At 40.9% G+C, this 21,297-nt stretch overlaps 1 protein-coding gene across 1 annotated transcript in view; it reads right to left on the reverse strand.

Annotated features, from left to right (window-relative positions):
* The window catches only part of HSD17B12 (hydroxysteroid 17-beta dehydrogenase 12), a 53,970-nt gene that overhangs the window by 6,042 nt on the left and 26,631 nt on the right, over nt 1-21,297 (reverse strand). Inside the window, exons 4-9 of the mRNA XM_081835872.1 lie at nt 17,997-18,107; nt 14,279-14,343; nt 13,194-13,238; nt 11,227-11,261; nt 3,133-3,214; nt 1,248-1,313 (exon numbers count right to left, since the gene is read on the reverse strand). Coding sequence (XP_081691998.1) covers nt 1,248-1,313; nt 3,133-3,214; nt 11,227-11,261; nt 13,194-13,238; nt 14,279-14,343; nt 17,997-18,107 — 404 coding nt within the window. The remainder of the gene's footprint in view (nt 1-1,247; nt 1,314-3,132; nt 3,215-11,226; nt 11,262-13,193; nt 13,239-14,278; nt 14,344-17,996; nt 18,108-21,297) is intronic.

The raw sequence follows: 21,297 nt of genomic DNA on the forward strand, positions 1-21,297 counted from the left end.
TTTTTTACCTTTGTAGTTTCTACACCAACCTAATACATGCCTCTCTATCCTGCATCCAGGCAATATAGGTGAATTATTAGAGTCCAGGGAGAGATTCCAGCCAGGTAAACATACTTAAAGAAGGGGGGGGGGACAGTGGAGGGTGTGGCCTTGGGAGACGGTGTGGCCTTGAGAGAGTCTTGAGGGCTGGGCAGAGAAGCCAGGGATGGGGGACCATATTCCTTTGTGTCCTACCTATGTGCTAAACCACAATCTTGATTGGATGGGATGACTGAAAGGAAACACGGCCAAAGTCCTTTTCCCAGCTGCATGGAAAAAGCTGAGAAAAAGAGCTCAACATGAGAGCATGAGTCTTTGCTTGGGATGGTTTTCGCTCATTCATGTGGTGCTAAACCATGGTTTAATATTACGTGCAAACTTGCCTAGTATCTAAAGTTGTGTTGCTCAGCTTCAGCACTGGGTGGCGCCAAAGGATGGACTACTGGCAACTAAACTAAATGTAGTATAGCGCAGTCATAGCATTATACAGTTTTTGGTCTAAGAGCTGGTCTATTCATCTCCGTCATTCTTTAAATACACATTTAGTACTGTAATACCTTTCCACATTGCCTTTTCTCAATTAAATATTTTATTCATTCACCTTCTAAGATAGCTTACATAGTTGTTCCAATTCCCCAAAGTAAAGTTACAGAAAAACAGCTAAGGATCTTTCAACTACAATCAATGAAGTTAAATCCATTTATTTCAATGAGTCTACTCCTAAGTAAGGAATGTCACCCACTGAATGTTATTGTTTTAAATAGATATATTTTAAACTGCCCTAGGTTCTTAATTTATGAAGAGCAGTTTAAAAATGGACTAAATAAATAAAACATAAAGTTACACGTTAAACCTTGTAAGTACCAATTAGCATACAAAAATTGGTCATGAAGAGCAGCAGCAGCAGTAAAAGCAACTCAATATAAGAAACTGTTCCACCTTAAAGAAATTTTGGAACAGTCATGTTCAGGCAGACACTAAAAATAAATAATTAAACAGAGCCACCTCCCGAGGGAGTTCAGTCCACAAAGTGGGCACAACTGATGAAAAGGCACTGCTTCTAGTGGATACCACTAAGCCTAGGTCAGCACTGGGACTCCAAGCAAAGCCTCAGATGTTGCCACACTTTGGAATGAGGTCAGCATCTTAACTGGTAACAACCAGTTAAACAACAGTAGAGGTATTAACAACAGAACAGTTCACCTCACCTGCAGAATGACACCTTTATTTTTGTACTCTGCACTGAGACCTTCAGAGAAGTAATCAACAAAAGCCTAAATAAATGCAATAGGAAAGTATGTTAGGAATGTACTATATATATATGAACTGATAGCATAATTTATATATTTTCCTCATGAAAGACAAACCCTGCCTATTTTTACAAATATAGCCTTCGGCGGAAGGTGGTATTCCAAGCCAAAAGCTGTGTGTATGTGACGGAAGTTATACAAGGGGACTGCAACCAAACCATGCTTGATCAGGATGAGAATGCTAATCTCGATGCTCTCCTTTCTCCAGAGTTTCTAGAATCACATGCTTAGCTCAGTTTTTAAAAAGTACTTCATCTTCACCAACTAAAACATGTTCATAACCATCACTTTGTGTTCAAACTATATTCTCATCTACCTTAAACAGATGAATTAGAAATGGCAATGGTGAGTGCCATATATACATGCAACATACATACCACAGTTCCCTAGAAATGCAACATTCAATTTTCTAAGAATCTCAGCCTTTAGAGATTACGGTGTGGCTTGTAACATAATGCCAAACGATGGTTTAACGTGACGAGGATGAGTCACAGCCTCACATTCTCCCCTCAACTCTGTCTTCCTTCAGAGAAGCCACAAGGCAACCAGAAGTTTCCCACTTCCATTTCAGATTAACTACAGGTTAGTATGTTGTCAAGATTTCTCAGCTGTAATTAACCTTAACTAAGGGTAGTTGAAAAAACTCACTTTCTTAAACTGTTTTAAAATTAATTTGTTTCAACCAAACTTAGTTAAGAATAGCCACAACTTGTGCTGTGTAACACAGCAAGCTGTGGTTAATCTAAACTGGAAACAAAAGCTTTTCAGCTCCTCACAGATGTGCTGGAGGAGGGAGAGAGCTACATGAGCCCAAACCTCACAGTGGTTTATATTCATAATGTTAAATGGTGGTTTAGTATTATATCCAACCAACCTCAATAGTGAACAAGACTGACTTAAATCTCATGAGAAGGAGCTAACTAAGGTCTGACATGGGAGTTTTGCATCTGGCAAACTCAGAAGGACAAATAATCTCATAATTACTTGTAACCTCATAATTAGATTACTGTAATGAGCTTTATGTGGGGCTACCCTTGGGCTTAGCTTGGAAGCTGCAACTAGAGCAGAATGCAGCAGTTAGGGTGCTTAGTAGGGTACCTAGCTATACACATAATACACCTTTTGTAAAGTGCTTTGGGATGCCTCAAGGGAAGTGACTCATAAATGAAATAAATACATAGCACATATGCACTAAAAGAGTAAAAAGAATAGCTGCCTATTTACTATCAAATCATTCTCAGTGCTATGTTTTTAACATATAAAGCCCTGAACAACTTGGGACTGGGATACCTGGTAGACTCCCTTCCCCTAGATAGACCTCATCAATCTTTACCATCACTGGAGGCAGTCCAGCTGGTTGTGCCATCATGGCTGGTGGATTGCCACCTTGTGACAATTTTTCCATCGTGACATTGGTTCTCTTGTATATCCTCCGCCTGTGTAATTCTAGAGGCGTCAACTTTGATGTGTGCTATCCCCTGCTCTAAACGTTGCTTGAAATATGAACAAGTTCATTTGCTAAATATGCTTACAAATTACAGTGACTGCCCACCAGAAAGCACTTGGTTAGTGTGTGTGTGTGTGTGTGTGTGTGTGTGTGTGTGTGTGTGTATATACACACACACACCTATGCTCACTTTTTGCTGGGCTTTCTTCTTTGTGACTTAGTTTACAATTATAATTTTAAAGGATTTTATTGTGAATTATATTCTACTGTATACCATCCAGATAACTTGGTAGGATGCACAGTACATAAATGCAATAAAGGGATAAATAAATTTACCTTGGTTGCAGAATACACAGTCAGCAATGGAGTTGGGTTAATCGCAGTAAAAGAGGAAATGTTTAATATAACTCCCTTGGACCTGAAGAGGTAAACATAACATATCAAATGAACCATTAGTAACAGAAGAACTGAAACAGGTTATTACAGAAACCAAAGTCTGGTTTACAAATATTTTTTCCATGGCCAGTTCCCTAAGTGACAGTTTAGGTCTCAGCATGTGCTCTGTGGGTGCATATACCTGTGCATATGGATATGTGATAACAACGTGTTGTTCTGAAATGATAATTTAATGCCTCTTAAGAGCTTAGCTTCTCTCTGGCTCCTGCTTTGGTGCTTACTTTTCTTCCAAGAGAAATGCCCAACCTCACAATCCTCTGGTGCCAACCCACAATCTCGGGTCATGCTTCTGCTATAAAATGAAAGTCAACACACCTATTTGTACATTCAGAGAGACCTCTTCAGATGCCAATTAAAAGAAAAGCAGCATGAGTTAATAGGGACAAATAATTCTGATTCCGCATACTGTACAGGTTTTACAGGAGACAAATGTTGTTGTCAATGTTTGTTTTAAAAAACCAAAGGAATGTTTCTTCAAGTATTTGCTACTTTGCAGCTGAAATACTGATGATCCTTTCTACAGCATGGCATATAAGGGTCTGGTGACTTCCGTTTCAGTGTATCTGAAGAAGTGTGCATGCACATGAAAGCTTATACCCAAAACAAACTTAGTTGGTCTCTAAGGTGCTCCTAGACAATTTGTTAATTTATTTCTACAGCATGGCAGTTTCCCACAAGCTAAGAAACAGGGGAAGTCTATGCATGACTAATGAACGTGGTTACTTGTAAACACTGAAAATGCTGCATCTACTGCTATTCCAAGAAGTACAAAACTTTAACCTTCTAATGTAATGATCCATTTTATCACCAACATGGCTGTCGGGAAGTGCTGGATCTGTATGCAGCTGCCTTGCCCTATGTCACTGAATTGGCCTTCTCAGCAAAGAACTTTCTTGCCGGATTCTACCCACCCACTGATTCCTTCTGGGTAGGAAGAAGCATAAAGGTTTTCCTGAACTCTAGCATGTTTGTGAATTCTATCTTGGGGGTGTTCTTTGTTTTGTTTTTTGTCCAACTTATTCTTCAGTCCTGCTTCTTATTTAATAATAATAATAATATTTTTTATACCCCCTCTCCCAGGCCAAGACCAGGCTCAGGGCAGCTAACACCAAATACAAAAACAGTAAAAACATAAAAAAACCCCCAAACAAATAGTTAATTAAAATATAAGTTAGAATATAGTTTAAAATGCAGCTTAAAATGGAGCCTCGTTTTAGTGGTAGCCCATAGATCAAAGCCACAAGAGGAGAAAACGTCAAATATTCACCAGGGCCAACTAGCCACGCTGGTTGCACCAGGGCCAGCAAAAAGAGTAGAGGCAAAATTTATGTACAAAATCCCATATAAGGCGTACCGTAATTTATTTATTTATTTTTAAAAAAATGAGAGTGGGGTTAGACTGAGTCCAGCCCAAAGGCCAGGTGGAACAGCACCGTCCTGCAGGCCCTGTGGAAAGATGTCAAATCTCCTGCAGTAGGGCATTCCACCAGGCCAGGGCCAGAGCTGAAAAGGCCCTGGCCCTGGTTGAGGCCAATCTAACCTCCTTGGGGCTTGGGACTTCCAAAGTGTCATTATTTATGGACCTTAAGGTCCTCCGCGGGGCATAACAGGAGAGGCGGTCCCGTAGGTACAAGGGTCCTAGGTAACATAGGGCTTTAAAGGTCAAAACCAGCACCTTAAACCTGAGCCTGTACTTCACCAGGAGCCAGTGCAGCTGGTAAACCACTGGATGAATGTGATCCCACGGTGAGAACCCTGTAAGGAGTCTCGCCGTGGCATTCTGCACCAGATCATGAGTGGAAGTTTGCTACTGTGCTCATGTCCTGCTTGTGTGCTTCCCACAGGAATCTGGTTGGCCATTGTAAAAATAGAATGCTGGACTAGATGCTGGGCAGAATGCTGAAGTTTTTACCAGTACCTGAACAAAATAGTACAGCAAAATATTAAATTTCTTGCCCAATTTTGGGCTCTTTCGTGTTTCTTTGGTTCCAACTCCTAGCTTGTACCCTGACCCTGTTTGACCTTTGGCCCTACCTCTTTCATCAGGTCTGATCCCTAGACTATGTTACTCACTCTACACTCATCTCAAAATGCTGCCCATGGTCCACCCCTAACAACTGGATTGTCCTTTTGCAGGTATCATTTCAAACAAAATGCAATTCCAGCTTTACACAACGTAGTATGCTTTTCCTGTTACAGGTTAAAAAACCCCATCAAGTTCAATTATATTTTACTAGATCAAACTACTCATTTAGAGAATGTTCTTTGCAAACAATTTTGGAGTTTTTGTTTCAGTTGCCAGTAAGCCAAAAGCCAAACTTTAGGACCTCTTCTATTGTAAATGAAATATGGTAATTTGGGTAAGATGTTTTAAAGCAAAATTGTAGTTAGCCAGTTGCCTGAGGAGGGAAAGAATTACTTCCATGCAACTCACAGCAGGGGAATTCACTGGGTTCTCTCAAATCCTCCATTCTAACTTTTAAAGTCACTATCATGTGATTGAGGACAGTTATTTCATGCATTCAAGCCATCACAAGATAGCTACAATTAATATGTTAATGTTATATGGGAGGGGAGTGATAATTAGCACAGAGAAGGAAGTTAATACTTCCTGTGCATTAGGAACATGACTTTGTGGAATACTGAAGAAAATGGATAATGGAAAGATATTGCAATAAGTACGCAACACTACCTACACAGTGTTGGTGGGTCAATTTCAAAAATAGCTGCTCCTAGAAATCTTAATTGTATTAATTCAATGAGCTGGATAATAGAATAAGAATCCAAGTAAGCATGCATTCAAGAAAACTGTAAGAAAGTAAATGCTCTAAAAACCAAGTACATGCCTTTTCCTTTATACTAAGCATGCATGTTTTGCAACAGGCATAATTCAGAACGGGCATTCTTCATTCTCTCACAAACAAAAAGTGAATGATTTTTTTAACATGGCGGTTTCTGTCTGCAGTTTTTACCAATACTAAATAAGAAGTACAACAAATTTAAAAGTCTCTTACCCAATTTGCAGTTGATTAAAAATGTTTTTAAAATGGAGCAATCCAAATATTTTAATGCTACAGTCCTAGTGGCTACAAGATTTCCCTGAAGTCCAGGGCACTAAGGTTATCTCTTTGTAGGTACAACGCATGATAAAGTGGGGCACTAGCCGGAACAGATTCAATGACAAAACAAAACGTTTCCCGTTCAACAATGGTTCCATCCAAGCATTTTTCCTTTGTGAAAGTCAAGGCTACATATTAACCCAAAGATAGGTTAGAGGATAAGAATTATAAAACCAACAGCAATTATGGAGACTTTGCTCAGATACCAAGATCGTGGCGGGGTGGGGGGTAGAAGGTGTGAGAGAGACCGGACAATAGCTTGGCAAGCTGGAACTGAGGCAACGGATCTCTTTATATATAAAATTTTACTACACATTCTCTAGCTCTCTCTAATCAGATTTGTCTAACATGAATGCACAAAGTGACTGACTGAACACACCCTAATACCTCATCAGCATTCTACCTTAAGCAAAATTGTAGAAAAACATGCTATATTTAGCTCTCCCATTGTTGTTATGGCAACCCTCGTCTGCCCCAGCTCTATGTAAAGTGGTAAAAAGCAAGCTGCCTCTGTAATACAATTAACTTCTAGAGGCGGCCGGGGGGGGGGGGGAGCCAACAATTTAATGTTTGCAGTGATTTGAATTGTGCACCACTGCTCTAGGCAAAGATTGTGCTGTTGTGCTGAACAGTGTACCACTTATCTTTGTGCAGTATGGTTATGGATAGAATATACATAACAGGTGATGAATTTGGCTTTATGCAGAATGTAAGTAACCTTACCACAGAATGTGGATCTTTTTCTTAAGAGGGTTGGAACAATTTCTAGCACCTCGAGAAAGACTGCATAGCATTTGCTTCTCAGGGAGTGTCAGTCTGTTCTAACAACCATCTACTTGCACAAGATGTTGCTCACGAGTGGTCAGAATGGTCTGCATTGACCTTTAAGCAGACTATGAAGACATTTTTATTTCAGTGCACTTTCTGGTGAAGTGTGGTGTGCTGCTATTTTTAGATAGGAAACGGAGTAGCTATGTATTTAATTGCTTTATGTTGCTTTAGTTCTGTGAACTGCCTTGCAACTATTAATTATTTTTAATAATCAATTTCTGTCTATTTTATAGAAGGCATCAATTTCATACTACTGTGGTTTTATTATACCGCACAGAGTGGGCTGAGGCAGGGGATTAGTTTCTATTTGTATATGTGAAATCATGATCGTTGCAGTACTAAACCACCAATTTATGGTTGCAATGCATTTGATGTTTAATGCTTTTTGTTCTCAATTCTTGTGGCTATAAAATATGTTGTACAAAGTCAAAGTGCACATTTATTATGATCATTACTGTCATCATCAGCGTCATCCTAAGATAGTATACAAATATTATACACCAAACGTGGTGGTGGATTCTTTGCATGAATTACTTATGCCAAGCTCATCTTCTCCAGGTTTGGTCACAGATGGATTATCAGTTGAAGATAACAAAACACGAGTTGGCAATCACCAATTGAGCATCCATGGAAAGTGATGGATCAAGGAATACCCCCAAGTTACATACCTACTACTTAAAGAACAGTGTAACCCCAACCAGGACAGATTGAACTATCTTATCTAGGTCTCCAGTACTCGTAACCAATAATAGATAATAGCTCTGCTTTGTGGAATTAAGTTTCAGCTTGTTAACCTTTATTCACCCTGCACTGACTCTAGACACTGGTTCATCACCTCCACTGCTTCCCTGAGATCAGACAATGGAATCAAGAGGAAAAGCTGTGTGTCATCTGTATCCTGGTGACATCTCAGCTCAAAAACACCAGACGATTTCATCCAAAGATTTAATAATAATAATAATTTATTATTTATACCCCGCCCATCTGGCTGGGTCCCCCCAGCCACTCTGGGCGGCTTCCAACTAAAGACTAAAATACAATAACCTATTAAACATTAAAAGCTTCCCTAAACAGGGCTGCCTTTAGATGTCTTCTAAAAGTTTAGTAGTTATTTTTCTCTTTGACATCTGCTGGGAGGACGTTCCACAGGGCGGGCGCCACTACCGAGAAGGCCCTCTGCCTGGTTCCCTGTAACTTGGCTTCTCGCAGCGAGGGAACCACCAGTAGGCCCTCGGTGCTGGACCTCAGTGTCCGGGTAGAACGATGGAGGTGGAGACGCTCCTTCAGGTATACTGGACCGAGGCCGTTTAGGGCTTTAAAGGTCAGCACCAACACTTTGAAGTGTGTTCGGAAACGTACTGGAAGTGTAGCTCTTTCAAGACCGGTGTTATATGGTCTCGGTGGCCACTCCCAGTCACCAGTCTAGCTGCCACATTCTGGATTAATTGTAGTTTCCAGGTCACCTTCAAAGGTAGCCCCACATAGAGCGCATTGCAGTAGTCTAAGCAAGAGATAACCACAGCATGCACCACTCTGGCGAGACAGTCCGTGGGCAGGTAGGGTCTAAGCCTGCATACCAGATGGAGCTTATAAAAAGCTGCCCTGGACACAGAATTGACCTGTGCCTCCATGGACAGCTGTGAGTTCAGAATGACTCCCAGGCTGCGCACCTGGTCCTTCAGGGGCACAGTTACCCCATTCCGGACCAGGGAGTCTTCCACACCTGTCCGCCTCCTGTCCCCCCAAAACAGTACTTCTGTCTTGTCAGGATTCAACCTCAATCTGTTAGCCACCATCCATCCTCCAACCGCCTCCAGACACTCACACAGGACCTTCACCGCCTTCACTAGTTCCGATTTGAAAGAGAGGTAGAACTGGGTATCAACCGCATACTGATGAACACCCAGACCAACCCCCTGATGATCTCTCCCAACGGCTGCATTTAGATGTTGAAAAGCATGGGGGAGAGGACAGAACCCTGAGGTACCCCACAAGTGAGAGCCCAGGGGTCTGAACACTCATCCCCCCCCCACCACTTTCTGAACACAGCCCAGGAGGAAGGAGCGGATTTGATGTAAATACTCAAAAGCACGAGGAAAAAAATGGAACTTTGTGGTACGCCATAGGTCAAAGGCCACAGGGTAAGACAGCGGTCTCCAATCACCACTTTCTGAGTACAGACATCTGTATGGTAATGGAACTGCTGGAAGAATGGTATTACATATACTCATCCCAGCAAGATGGTCCAGAAGCATATAACAGTTGATAGTTCTGAAAACTACTGACAGATCCAAACGAACAGCAGGCTGGCACTCCAGGTAGTGATAAAGCGGGATATCAAATCCAAACTCTTCTTCTTCCCTTGTCCATCTCCCAGATATGTTATCCACCACAGCTGTTTGTGCCAAAACAAGGCCTAAAACCAGCCTAGAATTGGTTTTATTCAGAAAACTCTGGAGTGGAGATGCAACTGCATATTTGAACCTGTAGCTAAAAAGTATGAAGGACTGGATACAAAACTATAGTTAATAACATGGCCTTTCGCCATCCAAAAGAGTTCCTCTGGACAACAATGAGCAAATGCAATGGTGGCAGAGGTAAGAGTCTTTACAATCATCACAACCCCAGAGTTGCCTACTTCCAACTCTTCCTGATCATCCTAAACTCCGGAGAAGGATAGTGTACCATCATCCACAGGGAGTGAACAGATGATCTCCACTGTATTATGCTCAGAACTAGAGCAAGTGCTATGGCAGTATTAAACTGGATGCTAAAGACTACTACGGTCTCAGAGAAGTTCCGAGCAAGTCTGAGATATGTGAGGAACACATATAAGAGGAAATCTATAAAAGGGAATTGAACTGTCTGCATCAACATTGTTATGGTTGAAGTCAAGAAATTCAGAAGCTTGTGAAATATACATTAGCAATTATTTGATCTCTAGACTGAGTCACCGCAAGTCAGTAAAAGTGGGTGGGCAGAATTCTTATGGAGGCAAGTGGGAACTCTACCAAGAATGAAGAGATTGGAATAGATCACCTGCAGCGAAACTAGTTTTCCAGCTACCTTAGTATGTGTCTCAACTGAGCAAGAGGGAATTGATCCCTGCAGAAGAGGGGTGGGAAACCTATGGCTCTTGAGATGCTGTTGGCCTCCCATCTCCCATCACTCAGCCAGCATGACCAGTCATCAGAGATGACGTGATCAATAGCTCAGCAACATCTGGAATACCACACATTCCCCTCTGCGATAGAAGAATCCTGAAAGGATGGAAGACCATTTGTAATGTTGAACAAGACACAGTGCTGAAAATGACACTTATACCAGTCTGAAGCAAAATGAGGAAGATACCAATGGCAGGTGAATCCATTATTTCTTTCTAATTCATGTGGGAGGAATGGAGGAAGTGGGGAGTTTTACACTTTCAGAAGGACTATCTGCGTCGTGCAGCAGTCAAGTGACTGGGAAACCCCAACACAAACTCTATAGGACTTGGTGTGCTAGCCTTACAGGCAGGAAGCATTACAGGAGACAAGCACCAAAAGGTTGTATATATTACAGCAGCATGTTATTCCAGGAGCTTCCTGCTTTTGTTTGCACACTTCCCTCAATCTGCCACCTGCAATACAGCTAGAGCTTATTCTCTATACCCATTTTGCTTCTCGTGCCTCTCAGAAATGGCTTTAAGAAGGTTATTCCCGGGAACATCCCAGTAACCACGGCCACCCCCACAGAACTGCAGGTTGTTGAGTTCACACCGATGAGTCAGAAGGGTTTTTTAAAATTCCATTTTAAAAGAAATCACCACAACAGTGAAGGGGAAAGGGAAAATAAAAAAGGGAATCAAGTGGAGATAGGCTTCCACGTCTGATGATTCATGCACCCAGAACCATGACTCACACGGCATTACTTTGCCACTAAAACATGGAGGCCAGGCTGATTAGTCATAGTAATGAATTTTTCAAAGAAAGGATTCTCCCCTATAAATAATGATGACTGTCTGGATAGTATTTGTGTGACTCACCTTTCCAGCATGCTGGGCAGCACCAATTGTGTCATCTGAAAAAAATAAATAAGAAACAAAAACCTGGTGATTGAGTGGGATGCAGACACCAGATTGAGGGAAGCCTCTCTGCCTCCTCATAAAGAAACCAACACCTCTTCACCTCAAAATAGTCTAGGAGAATTGAAGGCCTTCATTTGTGGAAGCAGCATATTTTTATTCTATTGGTGTCACTTGGTTCTTGCACAAAGCATGTGCAGTGAATCAGATGAAATCATCTGTACTTGTTACAGCACACACCGCTAGTCTGCTCTTCTTTCTTGTTTGTACTGCTACAGCACCACTGATTAGGGGCTTCTAAATACCATCTTGGTGAAATTACAGTCAAATACCTCATAATACTGAGTCTAGGCACTGATTTCTGGTAGACGTACAAGAATTCTAGTTATGCCACCACCATACCACCAAGTTCAAATGAAGGACAGTGGAAGTTTTGTGAGGATTATCATGAAGTTTGTATGGTACTGTGATTTAAGGTAGAAAGAGAAATAGATGCTCTTTTGGCTCCATTCTACCTTAGATTCTGTGATTCTTCTTAATAGGCACCAACCAATTCTAAAATCCAGCATCACAGTATGCTAAAGTGTGAGAACAGGACAAGCAATGCAATCCACAATGCGGCGTCTATCATCATCTTTAATGGCTGTGAGCCACGGGCAAATCTTGCTGACATGAACTGAAGTGGTCTGGCTACAATGCTTCTTCTTTTTAATGGATTGCGCCAGGTCTAAACAAATCATTGGTGTCATAATTGAAGCAGAATGGGGACAGCCATTTTGTACACATTTTGCATAATGTCCTATCCTACACAATTCCTTTGCCAAGAGATGGCCTTGGAGGATATAGATGTCCTGGGTCCGTCATGGAGTAAATCGGTGACTTTTGCTGAGTCACACTCATCATAATGTGTAAAGCGGGAATGAAAAACGACCTATGCCAGACAGAAGTTGCAACAATGTACAAACTTGTATAGCAATTTACATTTTGGGAGCGCTATTCCTAATGCCACCTTTTATAATTGCTATGATAAACTTCTTTTTTAAAGCTGTCATCTCTATACCATTGTATTTGGAGATGGAGGAAAGGATAACCATGCAAACATAACAGAAACAGGGGACCTTGGAGAATTCAATCCAAGCTAAATATGACAAATATAAAGGTATTTCCTGCTTTTATTAACTATCACTTACAGTCTTTCAGTTAAGCATTTTCATGTGGTAATGGGACAAACCATGTAATCATAGTGATTGCAAGGGCAATCAAGAGCTCATGACCACTTCATATGCAGTGTCCACCTGAAACATCTCAGAAAGGCCACATGCTTGAAGCTCTTTGAATACAAGAACAGTCAGTAGATGTGAGCATTTGAACTGGTGTGATGTGCTTATGTGAATCAGTGGAGCTCCTTCCCCAACATCATATTCTATGGAGGCGGGGGAGATGCCAGGAATAGTGCTTTAGAAATTATAACTAATTTTCAGAACTCCAAGATTATTTTAAAAATGAGCATTGTGGGTAACAAAAGAATAGTTTTGGACCAAAGCAGGCTACAGAGAGCAAAATGCTCTCTGGTGGATTCCCTCTGATGAACCCTGATGGGCAGGCAGCTGAGTGTACCATTGCTTACAGCCACCACTGATGTTTCCCTATAGCGTCCCAGAGCATTCTGAGAGAGAAAGTTGTGTTATTATCAGCTGCAGAGTCACTTCCAGAGGCTACTAAAGAAAACAGACTTATGTGGAAGCTATTGCTCCAGGCAAGCAATTGTAACAACCTGACAAAACAGGAGTGTGAAACTGCACCTACAATGGGCAGACTGCATGGATGAATATGATATTTATGACAAACAACTGAATTACTTGATACTGACAAATAGAAAAAAAGGTGCCATATCCTCTCCCTCCACATCTACACAAGGTGGCACTTACCTTGCACACAGATATGATATTAATATTCACCAGCTTGTCAATTGTCTATAAGGAAAAAAAAAACCCAATGAAATACGGCACTATAGCAGGATACCATAAATTCCTGATTTAAACAAAAACGGCAGCAATTGAGATGTATGACGTGCTTATTTACTTAAGTCAGATGAAGAAGCAGTTGTTAAATTTTAAAAATAACACAAAAGTTTCCCACTATCACATCAGCTATGCTCAATACAGAACACTTCACAGGTATGCAGAATAAGTACCTTTGCTCTGGTAATAAATGCTATTGAATAACTTACTGTTTCATGTGATAAGGAAGAGAACTGGACAAGAGATTGTGACAGAGATGCTCCTTAGCTTCATACTTTCTTGGCTGATAATACAAATCTCAGCAAACTCTGATTTACCTCTGAGTGGCTAGAAATAAACCTGTATTTTCTCAAGTTTTGAGAAAATATTTTGGCTTATTGCTAGTCAAACCAAGCCAAGGAAAACCCAAGTGGGTGGAAATAGGTTTTATCAACTTGATAGCATGATGCAGTAAAACCCATTCAGCATTATGGTTAACCCAGAATTGCTCACTTATGTGAAATGCATGGCACTAATATTCCAAATTTTATGAGCAGTTAAAACAGTCAAGATAATTTAAACATGAAGTAGTTGCAAAACACAAAATCGGTCAATTTTTGGTCTTAGTGACTAGCATGGTAGCCTCAACTGTTGATTCCTCTGTATCAAAATAAATACCTTAATAAAATTGAGAGGAAACCTGCTTAACCACCTTAAGAAAAAGATATGCAAAAGTAAGTTTAACTTAAAGCCATCTTATCAGTATTTAGGAGATGGGACTGGGTTGTGACAACAACCTAAATCCTTGTATTTGGATTACATGATCACTGTGAACCTCAATTTTAGTATTCAATTATTTATGAGACTGCATAGAAAACTCTTTGTTCTTTTTGCTACCGTATTCTACCTTATTTTTATCATGTTTATAGAAATACATCCAAAGTTGTGCTTATTTTTTTACAAGTCTATCTTAAAAATTTAAAAGAGGGGCAAGAGTAGAAGACAATACTTACTTTATCTAGGTCTGGAACGTCAAGGAAGAATTCAGGATAAGTATATGACATACCCACATTATTTACTGGGGGGGAAATAGAAGGAAAAGTTCAGACAAGGTATTACATTCTGAAATGAAATGTGTACATCACTATATTCAGCTTTTAAATAATCTGAATTCACTTGATGCCTAGACTCTCAGTTCCTGGTGGGAAAACTCTTGATACTTCAGATTATAAATTCATCTGAGTTTCTTACAATATCAACAATGTGGACACAGAAGATCACTGAACAACGGCAAAGGAGAAGCAACATAACTTATTCCAGGGGTCAGCAAGGTTTATCTTGCCTGGGCCGGATCAGTCCCACTGAGATCCCTCCATGGGCCGGATTGCGTGAGCGCCCACAATTTTTGGCATCTGCGCAGATGCGATTTTCGGCGCCATGGAAATGAGTCCCCACGCAGCGCTGGTTTAACGCAGTGTGCAAGCGGGTAGCTTGGTTCGGGGGGTGGCTCATGGGCCGGTCAAACGATTTCCGTGGGTCACTTCCAGCCCATGGGCCTTAGGTTGCTGACCCCTAACTTATTCTGTTAAAGGCAACTCCAGTATGCTGGTGACATACTTCTCCATAACATCTGAATCAGGAGGGGCTGTGAAAGCTTTTAATTGGTGTCTAGATGCAGTGATGGACTGGATAAGGGCCAATAAACTGTGTTTGAATCCTGGAAAGACAGGTGCTAAAGAGGACTCAGAAACTTCAACTGGTCCAAAATGCAACAGCCAGATTACTGGCTGGGGTTCGATTTAGAACTCATATAATCCCTATTTTAGATCAGCTGCATTGACTACCAGCCATTTTGGAACCCATTTCAAGGTGCTCATTTTAGTATTCAAAACCCCTAAACAACTTATGTTCCAAATATCTCAAAGACTACCTCCTTCCCTACAGGCCCTCTTGGATGTTGAGCAGGAAATGGGCCCTTCTTGGTAATTCCAGTGCCCTCAGAGATTCAGGATGGCGGTGGCTCAGGAGAGGGAAGGAATTCTGTGTGGCTAAGTTGTGGAATTCCCCACAGAGATGCATCTATTTTATAGTTATTATATAGTTCCCATTGAATGCTGAAGATGCACCTTTGGCACTCAAGATAAATATTTTCAGCACCCCCCTACTCCTGTGAGTGCAATTTTTTAGAATGTTTTTATGATGGAGGGTAAGAGATTTAAATATTAATAATAATAGGCTGTCAGAAGAGTTGATCTCTACTTTTTTTACTCCATTTTGTTTTGCCTTTTTGTGAGCATTATGTCCAATGCCAATAAACTTTTCACTCGACACTTGAAAGGATACCAAGCGATAGTTTATTTCATTATCAGAAATTAACATTCCAACTTTCTGATCATAAACTGTATCACAGCATCCACTGTGATTCTGTTCATTAGAAATGACTGCAGGAGAGTAGGTATTTATGACACAGTGAGTCATTTTGGGAAGAAAGTAACCTGCAAAGGGACAGTATTCTTACATCAGTCCCAAGTCAGATCATCATCAGTACATTAGATGGCAGTATAAACCAACACACCACACTAGTTCTTTGAAAACTATTCATAAAGAATTTTGGGGGGTAGATGAAGAGGTAGAGTGAAAGAATAATGCAGGAGAAACCTCATTAATAGCGTTCTTATTACATTAAGCATTCTATGTTTTCAGCAACAATTACTGGCCTTTTGAATAGGTTTGCTTGCTCCTGTGCTATTTTGAGGTACATTATACACAGATTCAACAAATGAAAGCATTCCATAAAGCTGTTTTCATACCCTTCATATCTGTGAAATTGTACCCCTCCTTCCACCCCCAATCAATTGGCAGCATATGAAATTTACTGAGCATTGTTTAAATCTAATTTTTCAAAGGCACAATATAGTGTCCCCAGGTTTTATTATCAGACTTACTGCTTACACTAAAGTAGACACTCCAATGTATCAGGGAAAACCTCCCATCATCTCCCAAAGTGCAGAGAGAATTGGGAAAATCTAAATTAATTTTAACTGCTAGTGTGACCTTCTCTTGCTTCGTTTACTGGTGCTTTATTCCTAAATTCAATATGCATATACTGTCTGACAGTATGGTATAGGACCACTCCATGTGGCGTTGCACTTAACTTTGTGTGGAGCAACTGAAATCTGTACTGGTCTGCTATGGCTTCCATTTGCCAAGCAGTCAAGTGGGGGACCAGTTTGGGCATTGGAGGAGAAAGTTGCATGGTATGAATACAATGAATCGCTCAGAAAAAATAGTCTTATGAATACACATCCTCAAAGAGGAGATCCTGCACTTGGTGAGTCCTGGTTTAAGCTGATAATCCTACCAAATTGAAAGTATCCCCCAAACAGTTGCCATTTGCTCCTGGCATGTTCTCACACTGTAGGTGGGCAAGTTAATCTTTAATGATCTCAGAGCAACATGCAGGGCATTATCCCATTTTAATGTCACTATGATATAGGCTAGGCTGAGAAGAAGTGACTTGGAAGTAGTCCAAGTCTAGAACTCCAGTCAATATGGCATAGCAACTTTCCAACATATTACGATGAAATATTTAAGTAGCCAAATGTCAGCAAAACAGATGAATGGAAGATATGGAAATTGATTTCAGCTAATGTAAGCAGGGCACTTCTCACTTCAGGGACCTTGTGGTGGCAGGGCAGAAACAGATCAATCAATGTCCAAGGGAAGAGGAGTACCAACTTATTTTTTCCCAGTCTTTCCTCTAGTTGGTGAACAATATAAACTAGTTTGCTGTTCCTCAGTAATATCATTTCTGCAGTTGCAGTCTCCAATGCAACAAATTAATAACTTAGGAATCTGGGATCACCTATATTTGATCATACTCTGCAAAATGCTTCATTTCCAGAAGCAAAAATCTAGCCTATAACACTGAGTGAATACGTGGATGCAGATTTACATATATTCTACCACTCATACAACCACTAGATAACTCAGTTGGTTTTAGAGCGTGGTGCTGATAATACCAAGGTCACAGGTTCGATCCCCATATGGGATTACTGCACTGCAGGAGGTTAGACTAGATGATCCTCAGTGTCCCTTTCCAGTTCTATGATTCTATGATATACTCTAGTCAGAAAGGAGATGCAACACATTACTGGAATTCAAATGTATCTGAAGAGATTTCTTTAATATGGCTCAGAATAAAGAGTGCAAGACAAGCAGGAGCCTGAACAATAAGAAAGACTTCTATGAAAGTCCTCCAATCCTAAAGGAACCATCTAACCCACTAAACAAGAATACTAATCTCTGACTGAGAAGGTGAAAAAATGTCTGGGGCCTAAACTCTATATTATTAGCCATATTTAAGCAATCACACATGCAGTAGAAGGCAGGGGCAAAATGGAAGAGGTTAAGCTTTGAAGCTACTTTAGCCTCAATACTTGAACTTCACCATGCTGGAAAATACAAGAAAACTACTACAAAGGTATCTAGATAGATGTCTGAAGCATGAAGGACATAAGAGAAGAGGTGACCTTTTTCGTAGGATAAGCTACTCTTGATAACAGTGGAAATTCTTCCACTTCTGAACAACTGCTTTATGAAGCACAGAGGCTTCAAAGTTTATTCCAAAATGACTTGTTGCTATGAACTGAATAATTTTATCTACTTTCCTTGGGAGCAAAGATTCCAAGAACATAGCAAATAACATGGAAATAAGAGTAAGATACAAACCTAGGACACCAATCTCGAGACCTTCCAGGCCTGCTTTTATATTTCTGTAAATAGATTCACGATCTTCAAAGTCAGCAGGAATGGTTTTCGTTTCCACCTTGAACCGCTCTCCTGAAATAAAGCACACACACAAATATAAGCATGGATTATTTTACAACAAACATGGAAAACTTTAAAATCCCAATGCAAACCTCTTCTGTTAAGTCCTAATGGGTCAAATAAACTAATCATGAACACATGGCATGCATTTAAAGTTGTTCTTACCAGAATGAAACTACCAGTCTTTTGCCATTAAGACCAATTTTAAATGATCCATCTGACATACTGGTCCAAACGAAGTTCCAACATAAGCATCCTTGTGAAGGAATAATATACTGCATAGATTTGTCATTTGTGTTTAAAACACTGTCCAATGGGAGCAAAATATTCAGCTGCTTCGGACACTAAAAGTAGTTTCCTAGTGTTTGTTAGTGACAGGGATAAGAGTATGTCACTCTTAAGTATGTTCACATAATCCAAAGCTCCTCCAAACAACATGGCTTAAGCATTCTGAGGGACTTAAGTGTATGTAAGGAGAGATCCAGGTGGCGCTGTGGGTAAAAGCCTCAGTGCCTAGGGCTTGCCGATCGAAAGGTCGGCGGTTCGAATCCCTGCGGCGGGGTGTGCTCCCGTCGTTCGGTCCCAGCGCCTGCCAACCTAGCAGTTCGAAAGCACCCCCGGGTGCAAGTAGATAAATAGGGAACGCTTACTAGCGGGAAGGTAAACGGCATTTCCGTGTGTGGCTCTGGCTCGCCAGAGCAGCGATGTCACGCTGGCCACGTGACCCGGAAGTGTCTCCGGACAGCGCTGGCCCCCGGCCTCTTGAGTGAGACGGGCGCACCAACCCCAGAGTCTGGCAAGACTGGCCCGTACGGGCAGGGGTACCTTTACCTTTACCTTAAGGAGAGATCCAACACATTGTTACAGAAAGCAGTACCTTATCGCAGTCATTTCAACTTGGGGCGGATCAAAAATGTTAAGTGTTGATTACAGAAACTGCTTGCAAGAAGGTGCAACCTTATTTGGAGGACATACTGCATCGTAAGCCAAATCTTCCATGCAACCGCAGTCTTATGAAGACATAAGACATATTGCATAGAAAAGCTTTATGCATGGGGTGGATTTTTTTTTTTATGTTAAGGGCCGCATTCCCTTGGAAGTAATCTGTCAAGAGCTACATGCTGGCGATAGACTGAGTCAAAGTCATAAACGGGAAAGACCATCATTTTTCTCTCCCAGCCCCCACCCCTCAAGCAAAGTCTGAACTAAGGGCTTCCTCCTTTTCCTATCACTCCACCCATTTCAACTCTTTCCTCCACCTGCTCAGTTTCTCTGGCTCCTCACACCCCAATGAAATTAAATTTGTTAGTAACTTTATCTTGTCCACGGCAACCCAAAGAGACTTAGAACCAACCAACCAAACAAACAAACAAACAAACAGACTTGTCAGACCAACCTATGAGATAAATGAATCTCTCCATTTTGTAGACTGAACAAAATGGTACAAAATTGAGACAGCTGTCCACAATTCTTATAAGTAGAATGTAATTCTTGCCTTGTTTTCTTGGGTCTCAACTGAACAGTCTGAATTAATTCTGAAACTGAAGGGACGAAAATCTAAACTTCTCCTTTATGGTATAGGCCACTGAGAAGCTGTGCTTAGCGGGTTCTCTTCCTCCCTGTGTCACTATTCATTCATGTATCCATCATCTAACCAAGAAACAAGTTTTATCTGCTTTCCTCCCTGCCTCAGTTGCGGCCACAAAAGACAACGATTCTGTGTTTTCTGTGGCTGCCACTGAAAGACTAGCAAATTCTTTGACTTTCAGTACCACTAATACACAGGTCACCAAGTTCTGCTTCTATCCCATACTTTCCCCCACTCACCCCTTCTTCATGGACAGATGGATGGCTCACTATTGCCTCAAACACAAAATAATCCATCACTGAACTTACTTTCTTCTAAGTATTCCTCTCACTCTGTATCCTCCATATTCTCTGGTACCACCATTGTTTTATTGCTGACACCCCCCTTTGTTTCCTCTATTCAGGAAGCTGAGTTATTCCTCACTGAAACATTTTTAGGCATTGAAGAAACTATGGTATTACCTTCATACAACAGTAGGGTATGTATTTTAGTTTTTCAGGTGTTACACACCTCATGTTTTTGTTGCAAACATACTAGTTTCCTGTAGTAGAAATATGTGGCCCAGAGCACACTATATCATGGTTCGTTTGAAGAGAAAAAGTTGTGAGTGCTAGTTCTTTTTTAACAAAGGATTGTAGTTTATTGCTCCCACAGATGCTAGGGAGAAAGTGCAGCCAGAGCAATTCAGCAGTGTGCACTAACAAGTTGCTCTTTTATGGTAAGCCCTGGTTTATGGCTTACTAAGTTGTCAGCATGTGGCCTTTGTCAAATGATGCATGCTCTAGAAATCATCCGATTTGACCGCAAGCTTATTCTCTATCATTTTCACTTCAGTCTTTTCACCTTGATCCAGACCTCTGCTGATAAAATAACCCACCTCTCTCATTGTACAGACCATGCAACACCCCTTTAATCACTATGCACTCTTCTTGTCCACTCTCTCTCCCAACAAACTCACTGTTCTTGCCTTCAGTGCCTCCATGGTCTTTCCCCCTCCAATTTCCCCCACCACTCAACTCCAAAGGGGTTTTTTAGAGGCACATGGGGGCAGTGGTAGATCAGTTATGCAAACTGTTGAATGGAATTCATAGTATTATAAAATCATAAAAGATGCAATAACCCTACACATTACTTCATTCTAAGTGATTGTTTTAACAGACACTGGTAAGGTAAAATACTTCAAGTAATTCATAAAAATAGTTGTGAGTTTAAAGGACAAAGTCATTCCTAGGGTTTTCCCGAGAAAAACAATTGCTTATGCATTCATACAGACTTGTGAGCCTAATTGTATTCCGTTGCTTGCTTCCCCCTCCCCCTCCTAATATCCCTAATGGCAGATGCAACTGTTTGTTTCCTACTTCATCTTTCAGAACAGCTGCATTGTTTATAAATCCCCAGGGATATGCTGCTATGCAAAATAACGACGTAAATAGCATTAAGTCCCTACTGCAGCAGTGGTCTTGTGATCACGTCAGAAGAAAATCAAGTTCAACATCTCTGTGAAGGGAGGTGGATGCTTGCTATTTTTAGCAACATCTGCTCTATCACTACACATTCATGTTTGAAATCTTGCGGTCAGAGTATTTGCAGATAAATGTATCAATGGACACTATC

Source organism: Podarcis erhardii, assembly GCF_964252035.2.
Source record: "Podarcis erhardii genome assembly, chromosome: 1".
Classification (NCBI taxonomy): Eukaryota; Metazoa; Chordata; class Lepidosauria; order Squamata; family Lacertidae; genus Podarcis; species Podarcis erhardii.